This window comes from Leptodactylus fuscus, chromosome 9 (genome assembly GCF_031893055.1).
Source record: "Leptodactylus fuscus isolate aLepFus1 chromosome 9, aLepFus1.hap2, whole genome shotgun sequence".
Lineage (NCBI taxonomy): Eukaryota > Metazoa > Chordata > Amphibia > Anura > Leptodactylidae > Leptodactylus > Leptodactylus fuscus.
The window spans coordinates 60,383,039-60,396,062 of NC_134273.1; the positions used below are offsets into that span (position 1 = coordinate 60,383,039).

At 39.2% G+C, this 13,024-nt stretch overlaps 1 protein-coding gene across 6 annotated transcripts in view; it reads left to right on the top strand.

Moving 5' to 3' along the window:
• The window catches only part of COL11A1 (collagen type XI alpha 1 chain), a 161,157-nt gene that overhangs the window by 14,700 nt on the left and 133,433 nt on the right, over positions 1-13,024 (top strand). For all 6 annotated transcript variants that reach the window (XM_075286277.1, XM_075286279.1, XM_075286274.1 and 3 more), the window contains exons 2-3: positions 3,164-3,331; positions 9,629-9,842. In XM_075286277.1, the coding sequence (XP_075142378.1) occupies positions 3,164-3,331; positions 9,629-9,842 (382 nt within the window). The remainder of the gene's footprint in view (positions 1-3,163; positions 3,332-9,628; positions 9,843-13,024) is intronic.

Consider the following 13,024-nt stretch of genomic DNA (forward strand, 5'->3'; position numbering starts at 1 on the left):
ACCTAAATCCAATGAAATGATCCCGCATTGTTTATGTCTTATAGTAAAAGTCCAATGACAGGAGTAACGACATACTTGGATTGCACTGGAGCAATGGCTGTCACAAATTATTACTTACTGACAGTAAAGATAAACAGAACTAAGTCCTTGAAGGAGTTGTTCACGTATACCTTTGTCAGACATGTCAGAAAACAGTATCAAGTATTGAAATCCACCCTAATCACGAGTAGAGCACCTTTATATAGTTACATAGTAGATGAGGTTGGATGAAGACACCAGTCCATCAAGTCGAACCTATAACCCTTCAGTCCCCTACAGTGTTTATCCCGAGGAAGGCAAAAAACCCCATGAAGTTTATGCCAATTGCCTCATTTCAGGGGAAAAAATTCCTTCCCGACTCCAATCTGGCCCACCATTGGCCTCTCATGGGAGAGATGCTGTTGGTCCACACATTACAGTATATTAATAGTATGTGTCCTGAGCCAAATGAAGGGCGTAACACTGACATACTACCAATTGTCAAGGGTCTCAGCAACTGCTGAAAAAACAGAAGGTTTTTTTCCAGTGTCCTACCTGGACCCCTAATAATGTGGATCAAATCCATTTGCGTTTGGAAATCTCCTTTAGGTTTACTATTGCCTGGGAGAAGTTGAGATTAAACTTTCTGGTTACCTTATTTATTAGGAATAATGATGCCAGTGCTATCAATGAGTTATTAAGCTAATCCACCCATATGAATAGGATATGATACTTAGCGTGGAAACCCACATAGTATAAATGCTATTCCAAACTAGGGGCTACCCATGGGGGTATCAGATGGATGGCCAATGGTATCTCAAGGATGGGTCTGGTCTTCAAAAAGAGAATCTGCCCTTATGGAGTGGTTCTCCATCGTGACTCATAGAAAGGGTTTTTCAGTGGGAGTCCCTTGTATGACGTCCATCTATCCTAATAGAGCATATGGACAGGGGTTGTCTTCATGAAACAAAACCCCTTTAATGATTTAACAGATAAGAACAAATAAAGGACTTATATTTACAGGTGATTTTATGATTCGGAGTTGAACGCAGAAAGAAAATCAATTATATGTCTGTCCTATGTGTGTGACAAGTCACTTTGATGTGACTAAAGCTTTCTCCTGATATTTTTCGTAAAGCTGACTTACAGCTGCTAATCCCATTTCCCTTCCTTAAAGCTCCTTCTAATCCCCTTTAAGGAGCAGCGAATGCCCTCTGGACATGAAATAACTCTCCTGTGAATTTTTGAAGGCCAAGGAGGGGATTTAATTGTCAAATCATCCTTGAAGGATGGCAGCAGAGCTGAGACTTCTGGTAGATCTATACAGGTCCTCTACACGTACTGTATATACTATGTAGTATGTTAGTGGATGCCTTTTCCTAATTGATATAAATTGTGATTCTATGCTTGTATTGTTCATAGTCCCTGAGATAATATATACTCACTGAGGTAAACCTTACATGTTTCTCCCAAAGGACCCCCGGAGTAGAAAAATGTGGCCACTTATTTAATCTTCTACCCACGCTTAAAGTGATAGTTTACAAAAATTTTAGACTACTTGTATCATGTCTTAACATGCTGTAAGGGCATGTGCTCATTTGTTTGCAAACTTAAAGGTAATGTTGAAGTTAAAGGTTACCTCCACCAGTCTTTTGTGTTTAGAATTGTACTTAGTCCACAGGAGCTCAGGGACTATGGAGTTGGAGTTGCCTCTACTGAGTGTATTATATGAGATGTAGCTGTATGCTGTAGGTATGTTGCCATGTAGGAGCTGACTAGATTGAGATGTGGCCACGACGCAGCTGAAATTTGCAGGGACTTACGATTTTACCACATATAGTTCTGGTTTTCCAATTGACGGTAACAGGAACTTCACAGATACACCTTGTTCACGAGAGCTGAGCCCAAATGATATGTTGTACTGGCTAAGGGTTTATATGCACATATAGATCCATTTCATTTTATTCTTCCATTCAGACATCCATTTTTATTCATAGACTTTGTCTATTTTGGTCCATTTTGTGGACCATTCCCCCCCATAGAGTATGCTGTCTGCTCCTCAAAGATCCAAACCATAGAGCCAAACGACCATGGAAAACAGATGTGTGAATAAGCCCTAAAAGTTTACATCCCATGCAGTACTGACATTTTCTCTTTGACGCTGAAACCACACATGGAGGTTTTGACAGTTTTTGATGTAATATTTGGAGCCAGGGCGAGAAGTGGATCCAAAAGAAAGGAGGAATTTCTAGATTTATAAACTTTGGCTCAATGAACTGTGTAAAAAACTGTTAAATTCTAACCTTATGCATAGAAAGATCAAGAGCACAACCCTTCCTTCTGGGTTTAAATATCAGATCCTTGGGGGTCCCAGTGTTCTCCATTCGCTGCTGTGGGGCTACCAAGGCTGCAATCTCCGGCATGACCCCATAGCAATGAATAGAGCGCACACAAGCACACTGGTACTCCATTCACAAGGAGGAAGTATGGAGTCTTTCAGTTCCCCATACTCCTCATTGCTGAGGTCTTGGTTGTCAGACCACTATTGATTTGACACTTATCCCCCCTGTTTTACCCAATACATTGCTTTATCTTCCTTGCTTTGTGAGATATTGCTCTATATACCTCCTAGGTTGCATAGGTTATAGACCACCTCTCTAATCAGGCCACATATATTCCCTATTCTTTCTCTCTCTCTACCAATATGTTGTGTTGCAGAACGAGTGGCCATGACATCATATATGTTGTATGTTTTTGTACTTCTCAGGAGCCATGCACTTTACCATTTCTTCAAAAAGCCTTCAGCATATCATATTTATATATACATACCCTTACTATGTATACAACAGTAGTATAGATGGGGATTGTGCGCTCATTTTTAGAGTTGTGAAATTTTTAATGCCATGTATTTTAATCCATATGGTAAATGGACTATTTTCAATCTTTACATTTGAGATGATACAAGACTAAATCCTTCTAACCGTCTGATATCCTCAATACCTCCCCATATTCTGGATTTTATCTCCATAGTCATGACCATTGATTATTTGTCATCCTTTAAGAAATTTGTGAAAATTTATTGAAAATGATAGTAGTTGTCTATTGGTATATTCAATTAATATATCTTTTTTTTTTGCGTTTTCAGCTGGACCAGTCGATGTACTCAGAACATTAGAATTTCACAGCACACCAGAAGGGGTGTCGAGAACAGCAGGATTTTGCGCAAACAGGAAGGGAACCAAAGGATCAGACACAGCATACAGAGTTCAAAAACATGCCCAGCTTAGTGCCCAGATGAACCAATTATTTCCAGGTAAGAACCAAGGATATTCACGTCATGCTCTTGACTTATCATTGTATGTTAGATGTCCCATTTCATTGAAAATGGTCATAGACGTTCACCATTTAGTATATCTGTTGTTTAAAGAAACTACCAGACCCTTCTCAATCACAACTGGAGGTGGATGGTAAAAGAGAAATATGTACTGTCAAGAGAGCATTCTGCCAAGAATGAATCCATGTACCATGTACTATGAATGAAAATCATAACCCAACCACCACTGGGACCGCTACTGATCAGAAGAACAGGTTTTTGAGTAGAGCAGTTCCATCCAATTCTATGCACTGCAAGAGATATCCAACTGCTATACTTGGCTTCTACAATCATATGGGGGTTCCAAAAGTTGGACCCCAGTATAGACTTATAAACCCTAAAACAGTTATAGTTAATCTTTATATGTTGCTATAACATTAAGCAAATATAAAAACCTGCCTGGCTCCACTATTAAACTTGACAGAAAATCTTGACCTTTAAATATCGGATTTTACAGCTTTTTAATGAGAAATAAATGAGACGTGATTTGTTTAATCGATGGGGTGTCCTTGTATCCGAGCTAATATTTTCCTCTGACATTAAGCAGACAGCATGTGAATTACTATCATCATTTAGGCACACCCGACTAAATGCTAGTTTTAGTTTATCCACTAATATTACCAAAAGAGACTGTTTTTTGGTTATATGGGCCTTGTTCACAAAGTGCAACTTTCAGGCTACTTTCCTGGTGGTTATTTTAGCAAAAACAGGATTGGATATAAAATCGATATTCAAGAGCTGCGGGATAACTTACCCTTCACGGCCCTGATTGACAGCTTTCTCCCAATGCTCAGTAAGAGTGAACAAGCTGTCAATCAGCAGTGGGTAGATGGAGATGGCAGGGCTAAGCCAAGCACTCCATGAATACCGAGTGTAAATTGCACAAAAACAATGCGGCAGGCAGACATAAGAGACACAACAGTGAGATCAGCATGTCTGGCACTGTCTTATGCTGCATTCAGAGGAGACATAATGGCGGTGACAGATTCCTGTTCATTTTATTATAGCTTATAGGCAAGCACAGGCTGTTGTCTCTAGCGCCTGCTGTCCTCTCTGTATATGATGTATCAGCCACAGACTGTCAAGGTATAGTAAGCGTCATGTGCAAAAAAAAAGGAATATTAATAATTTCCTTGCATCATCTTCTGCTATATTATAATGTCGCTCCCAGATATAAATAATACAATGCTGTATATAGATTGTCATATCATGAACCCCTAGCTGCTTTAAGCTACTTCCCCATGCTTTATACTGCAGCTCTGCGTCATCAGGCTGTTTATTAGCAAAATCCCATCATCACCAGGAAGATAATACATAATGATATAATAATAATAATAATAATAATAATAATAATAATTAATCTATATAACTATAAGGAACGAAGCCGTCAGTGAGTAGTCACATATACTGAGCCAAGTGAGATCCGCTAGAAATGCCTTCCTGTTCTCCTCCAAGACATAAAGAGATATATAAATATTAGTATAAGAACATGTTTCTTAAGAAAATACACAAAAGAAGCAGCATATGGGATCCCTTGTGGTGTCGTGACGTATCAAAACACAAATCACATTTCCAGTTTCCCTTATTACTATTCATTAGATACTAAAAGGTCATTTACTAAGATATAATGTAAATGTAATTCCAGCTGGATCTGCATTTGGCACCAGTTACGGTCACAATAATTCCCTATATACTCATCTCCATAAGTCATGCAGCATATCCACATATTACAGCAGGATAGCATACATCTGACCATTTCCTTAAAACAGAAGGGGCAGTGGGGTCCTGTTACTCTGTATTTCATGGAGAATACTATATGGTCAGCAATAGGCTATAGTCAAATTATTCTATAAATAGTGCCATTTTTTGCATACTGTGTGTGTGGGGGGGATTTGTCAACTCAGGGTTCTGCCAGACAGGGGTGAAAAAAATGTTCATCTTTGGATCAAAGCTCACATTCTCCATTCTGCACTTCACTGGATTAATATATCAAGGTTGCCTTGCAACTGTCGGGCCCTTTAACTGATACCGGCTTGTGAAATATCAGTTTTGATAAATCTGCCCCTATATGTTTTTACTACTTGTTATAGAGCCAGCATAATTCACCATGGACTTCACTCTTTGCAATTCAAAGGATGGAATCTGCAACAAATCTGCTACAATAACTCTATTTTGCATCAAAAACTGCACATTAGTGAAGCTAAAACAGCACATCAGTCTTGTATGAATGACTGCTTATAGCCCAGACCAGTATATATGAATGGGGGAACATAAGGCCCAAAGACTGCCAAATTATAAGTTATAAGTCCTCACTAGGGTTGAGCAATCGAGATCGGAAAAGATCGGATTCCGATCGGCGATCGAGTAAATTTCACGATCGCGATTGGAATTCTGAACCCGATCTTTTCCAGTCGGATCGAGGTCGGAGGTTATTTCCTACAATGCTTGGCTACTGGCCAATCATTGTGAGAAAAGCTAACATTAGGGTTGAGCGATCGGGATCCAGAAAGTTTGGATCCCGATCGGCGAACAAGCAAATTTCACGATCGGGATTGGCTGGAAAATGATTGAAAATCGGATTTTAAAAACGATCCTGAAATCTCTAGATCGGCTCAACCCTACACTTCACCCAATGCAGCCCCGGACATTTCTCGCCACCACAAAAAGAGTTATATTATAATGTATAATTGTGAAAGAGATACTAACTAGAGATGAGCGAACAGTAAAATGTTCGATATTCGTTTCGAGTAGCCGCTCAATATTCGACTACTCGAATTGAATATCGAACCCTATTATAGTCTATGGGGGGAAAATGCTCATTTCAGGGGTAGACAACATTCGATCAAATTACACTTACCAAGTCCACGAGTGAGGGTCGGGCTGGATCCTCCGAGAAGTCTTCTCCGTGCAGCATCCCCGCGGCGTCTTCCGGCTCTGAATTCACTCTGCTAGGCATCGGGTCTGGGCAGAGCCGACTGAGCATGCCCGCACTGCAAGAAAGTACTGCTTACAGTCAAAGCGGCCATTTTCTTGTAGCGCAGACATGCGCAGTCGGCTCTGCCCAGGCCCGATGCCTGGCAGAGTGAATTCAGAGCCGGAAGACGCCGCGGGGAAGCTGCACGAAGAAGACTTCTAAAGGTAGGAGAAGAACCAGCGTTGATTGGCCAACTTTATAGCATTAGGCCAATCAACACTGGTTCTGCATAAATTTTTTCCATTCGAATAGCGAGTGGTACTCGATCGAGTACGAGTATTTTGAATACCGTAGTATTCGATCGAATACCTACTCGATCGAATACTACTCGCTCATCTCTAATACTAACATATTTCTATGAACACAGCTATAAAATAACCTAATAGAAACTGAATTGAGGACTTGCATTTACTAGTGTTATTTTAGTAGGAAATGTTCTATACAATCTCACATTCCGAGTAACGTTTGTCGTCTATTCACTGTCAGCGCATATTAAAACTAATTAAAAAGTAATGTGAGAGCTTTCATTAATTGTGACAAAGATATGCGAGTAATGAAAGCCAATGACTTATCACATGTTAGATCAGCGCATACTCTAGACTAGGGCATGCTAGTGCACATCTGCCAGCAAGATGCATCTGTTTTCTTGGGGGCTTCTGCAGCTGGAATCCAGTGATGAGGAAGACCTTCCTCCAGTCATGCTGCTAATGTGTTGCTGGCTGAGATCTCTTTTACATTTTTAATAAATAAACAAGACTTTACAAGAGTCTTCTTCTTGTATCTCCTTACAAGCCAGGACATGCAAGACCCTGAAAATGAGTGTGAATTCCACAAAGGTTTTCCACTGACTTATTCTCTGTGTGCAGAGCCTGCGGCAGGAAGACCTGCAATGGGTGCGAGTTAAATAATATATTGGGCTTGTAGATGTAATAGGGTGAACTAAGTTTCTTTTGCAGCTTAATTTATACATAAGGGTGGGATTGATTTTTTTAATATCAGGTTTGCTACTTTGATGTGGATGTTAAGCCGTAGTTTTACCTCCCCTTGCCCTCTCCAGTTCCCTTTTGTCCAACACAAGTTATAATGCCGTACAGTATCGCCCCCTTTAGTACCCCCACACTCTTTTATTGTGCCATGTTGGGAAAACTAGCTGGATCCATCCTGGTTTCTAAAGTAATTTTATCCACATTCTATACATACTTACTATATTGCGCTGGCTGGCATTTCAAGAAATGGAAAGGGTTAATTTGTTTTGAAAACCCGTTTCGAAACTCTTATATCTGGTGAGGGAATTCTGAGTTTATAGAGGTGGATACTTGGGTCAGGATCCTCATCTCTTGACCAGAGTGGAGATCAGTTGCAAAATGCATCTGTTTCTGGAGGACCTGCACACAACCAAGTGATTTAGAATGGTTAATGTGTAATACTCAATCTCACCTGCGGAGGTGCTGCAGCAAAATTGAACACTTATTGCCAGTTTCCCCTTAGATAACAGCTGGTGACTAAGTGTTCCTGCAGGGGGTAGATGAAAACACATTCAGATCGGCATAAGTTCCTCGTGGCACTACTAAATGGAACACTTACAACCCCATAGGCATATGTGAGAGTTACTATGTAGCTTTCCCATGAATGGATAGAATTGAAGGACATTAAAATGAAGGCTCAAGCAACTTGATAGATAAGGACAACTAAAGGGGTTATAACGTACAAGTGTTGCAATCACATACACCACAGTGATATACATATCTGTATAATTCCTCTTAACAGATTGACAAATTCCAAAGGATATTATCAGACATTATAGTTGAGAAGAGAACATATAGGGCTTCAGTCATCTGATCATCGGATTGTCCCTGAAAGCTTCTGACAAGTAATGAAGATCACAATACATGACACCGCACCATTTTATTCCTATTATTTATAATAAGTAATTTTCCTATTTACTAAACTGAAAACTATTAGAAGAATCTTACAACTTGTTAAGGCAGGTTCTTCTGTAAGACACCTGAGATATGTCCATTCAAGAATGATGGACACAAATATCAAGCACACAATGGAAAATATGCCGTTGTCTCCAGTCAAAATTTGCCAAAGGCAGAATGGCTTGGTGAAGAACATAAAAGAGTAGTTCATCCTCCAATTATCCTAAAATTTGGCGGCACCTTATGAGATTGTAGTGGAAAAGTGCAAACCTCCATTAAATAATATTTAAATGAATTCACAATATTTAAAATAGTTTAAGAAGAATGTGTTCCAATTTTGGGGAAGTCTTAGGGGGGCAAATACTTCCAATAACGGTCAACTGAATGCAATTCTTAATAAACTTCCATACTCAATTCCAGACATCTCTGGCAGCTGTTTACAATATCTCCCTTGAGAATGTAAGATTGGACATGTCCAATCTCTACATGCTCAATATTGGTCAAATACCTTATTGGATTGCATTGGATGGTTGGCCAGTCACACCGAAACCATTGCTTTTGGCCAATGTGAGTCTTATTTATGTAGTCACTAATAGTATAAATGTCTTTGATTTCTTAGACAGTAGTGTGTTTATAGAATATGCAAGCTCCTTCAATTATTTTCTTCCTGAAATGGTGGGTCTATGGGCTACAAGGGACTGCAATGGGGGTCTACAACAGCCCAGTTCCATTGTTATGTTACTACTTGACCTAGGTTTAAGCTAGATGTGTAAAGTTATAATGTGTACATGTTTGTTATCATGAGAAAGTTTAAGGAAAATTTTACAACCTTAAGTCTTGATTGTTTGGATCAAACAATTGATTATATTATTTACTGATTACTATATAAGTGATATTACATGACGTGATGTCATAAGACCAGGTATACGTACATTTTGAGCTCACTTGTCTGTTTATCTCTACTTAAGTCCTTTTAGTTGAGATTTTTGAGATTCATTTCCCTTTGTACAATATATGTGTGACAGGTACGGTACTTGATCATTTTACTCATTCGTAGTTTGGACACTTTGTTTGCTATAAATCAACATATCTTGTGCCGACTTTTTGGCAAGCATCTGATGGTGTAAATTGCGGTTGCAAACAGCATCCAATCTGGAAAGCAACTGGGAAAGAACAAGAATGTAACTTGAATAATGCAAAATATGTGCCAAGACTGTCTAATACAAGAGGCCATTTAGTAACATAGAACCAATGTAATATTTATACTCCTATGGCTTCTGTAATACAATAGGTCGAGGCTATGTATACTAAGCTTTGCTGATTTTGTTCCTTCTTTTTTAGGGGGAGCATTCCCAAAGGATTTCTCAATCCTGCTGACAGTTAAGCCCAAGAAGGGCCTGCAGACATTCATCCTATCTATATACAGTCAAAAAGGTGTACAGCAATTGGGAGTGGAGGTCGGCAGGTCCCCTGTCTTCCTTTATGAAGATCAGAATGGAAAGCCCACACCAGAGGACTACCCCATTTTTAGCACTGTTAACGTTGCAGATGGAAAGTGAGTATCACCTTAAATCCACATATACAACCTGGAATTTGGGATAAAATCGCAATGTATGGTTGTGGTGTTATTGTGTTTTTTGCTCTTGTTTCTGTAGCATTTTGTTTTAGAAGAATTGACAGAATTTCCAGAACAAAAACATAATAGAAATCTGTGCTAGAGTTTTTGCTCTTTGTCTTAGTCCCAGGCTACATTCACATTTCGGATTTCCATTATAATGAATGGAGTCCATCGGTCAACTCCATATATAACTGCTATTTTAACAGTCATCCTATCCATTGTTCTGATCCTCTGATGGACCAGAACCACAGAGAGCTCAGAGGAATGTGAACTTAGCATTAGGGGTAAAACCTTGATTTTTAGCATTGTATGGATGAGATTTTAAAAAATCTCATCCACTTTGTTGTGAATTTAAAATTCTGCATTATATCTGCAGTTGTTTCCGCAGCAGCAAAAATGTGTCAGCCCTTTGTACCCCCAGCCTTAAAACCTAATTCTGTAATATAGTCTCCATATTGAAATTGCCCAAGTGTCATGATAATATACTAGAAAAGCGCCGAAAAATGCAAATTCCATTCAGCTTGGTATTAGAACAGGCAGTTTCCCATAGCCCACATCTTCTGTTCTACAAGATGAATATAAGCAGCTATAAATGGATCCTATTGACAAGTTGACATGACTTGAAAAGGAATTTAATTTACCTGGGACGCCGCCAACTTACTCTGAGAGGGCCTGTCATCACTCCTTACATATCTGTCTTAGTAAATACTTCCCCATAGTATAACAATTCCGATGTGTCTTTTCTTATAAATCATAATTACTCCATTCCTCTATTGTTCCTCCTGGAGGTTTTTGAATAAAATGACTACAAAACATTATCAGTAGGGTTGAGCCGATCTTGAGATTTCAGGATCGTTTTTAAAATCCGATTTTCGATCATTTTCCAGCTGATTCTGATCGTGAAATTTGCTCGATCGCCAATCGGGATCCGATCTATCCCAATCGCTTAACCCTATTAATTATATATGCATGAATTGGGTTGAGCCAATCTTGAGAGTTCAGGATCGTTTTTACAATCCAATTTTCGATCATTTTCCAGCCGAAATTTGCTCGATCGCCAATCAGGATCCAATCTTTCCGAATCCCAATCGCTCAACCCTATTAATTATATATACATGAGTAGGGTTGAGCCAATCTTGAGAGCTCAGGATCGTTTTTAAAATCCAATTTTCGATCATTTTACAGCTGATCTCGATCGTGAAATTTGCTCAATCACCGATCGGGATCCGATCTTTCCCAATCCTGATTGCTCAACCCTGTTAATTATATATACATGAATAGGGTTGAGCCAATCTTGAGAGCTCAGGATCGTTTTTAAAGTCCAATTTTCGATCATTTTCCAGCCGATCCCGATCGTGAAATTTGCTTGATCACCGATCTGGATCCGATCTTTCCCGATCCCGATCATTTAACCCTAGTTACGAGTTGGTGGTTCAATCAGTTTTACATTTTTAGGGTAAGAATGATGAATAAGAATAATGAATAAGAGAATGGTACTACTAATGTGTCGCTTTAGTTATAGATTTCTAGGAGAGTAATATAGGAATAGGCTCTATGCAATGTTATAAGAAAAGATGCTCTAGTATCATTATTTCATGCAGAATGCAAGCATTTCCTAGAACATACATGTCAAGATAGTTAATAGGTCCTCCTTAAAGGGAACAGTAGAATACTTTAATCTTATAAACAGTAGCTTTAAGGGAATAAAGACAGGTCAGTACTTAATCTTATTGACAGGTTCCCTTTTACAAGATGGGGCTAGTTCTGATAATATGCAATGGCGGAGAGCCTATAGTATAAATGTCCATGATAATCCTGTGCTGATGCATTCCATATAATCCAGAATACTCTGACTTGACTGTGTTTGTGACGGTAATTCTGTAGGATTTATGGAATCTTCTAAACAAATTTCAGTCTAGTAATGTATGTCATTTGCCATTGTTGCTAGCATCCTGTGCATAGACATAATCTCATGAAGAAAAATTACTGATTCATGGTCTAAATCTGTCCAAGACAAAAGAATCTATTTGTAATGAAGCGGAATGAAAGTTGAAGAATTTGGAACGAAAGGGAAATAAAACCCTTAATTATAATTAGGCGGGAGCGATGTGTCCTCCCCGCTGTTTACTAAAATAATCTTTCCTCTTCTTGCATTGTTTGCTCTTTTGATTCAGATCGCCTCTTATGTCCGTGCCAGAGAGTTCAGCTATGCAGATGCACTAGGATGTCTATGATGTCTCCTACAAAGTAGCAACTCACAGAAAAAACTTTTTGATCGTGTTGTTTTTGGTAATCTAGGTCACTCTTGGAAGAGATTAGAAAATGTTTCCACTTTTCAGATACAGTTTCTTTCTATTAGTAGTACACTGGTCTGGGGTTACCACTGCTAGAGCTTTACCTGGACAAACAGATCTTTATGTGCTATGAAATATTAAAGATGGCGCAAAGCAGAAAATATCTCCTGGTCTCCTGATCTGCTTTATCAATGCCCACATCATATCTCATTGGGATGGCAATTTTAATTGAGAATGTCTCTCCGTAAAACCACTGAAGCAAATAGTTGGAAGACTTAGACACAATACCCAGATTCTAGGATTTAGGATTATGGGAAACCGGAACCCAGAGCTCCTTCAGGACGGGCGTGACGTCCATGGTGGAAGTGCTCTGGAAAAAATTGTGATCCCATCCACACACTGCAGAAAAATATGCGCAGTGGACATGCTGCCATTTCCAAAACCGTCAAGGTTTTGGAAATCGTAGCATGTCAATTATACCATTGGAAAGGTTGGCGGTTTCCATATTGGTATAATGGAAGCAGAAAGTCCTCTGTGGGGCCTCAGGCCCAATTCACATCTATGCATGGGTTTTCGTTTGGGAAGTCGGCTTGGGGACCTTCTGAAGGGAAACCTAATCCGAATAAAAAAATGGTTACCTTACGATACTTGCGGACCCCATAGACTATAAATAATGGCGTTTGTGCGGTTTTCGCAATATAAATGCACAATATAAATGCAGCGCTTTTCTCTCTGGATTTTTCACCGGAACAGAATGGCTCGAACGCAGATGAGAACCGGGCCTCAGCCTTACTTTTTTTTTTTTTTTTTTTAAATATGCAATAT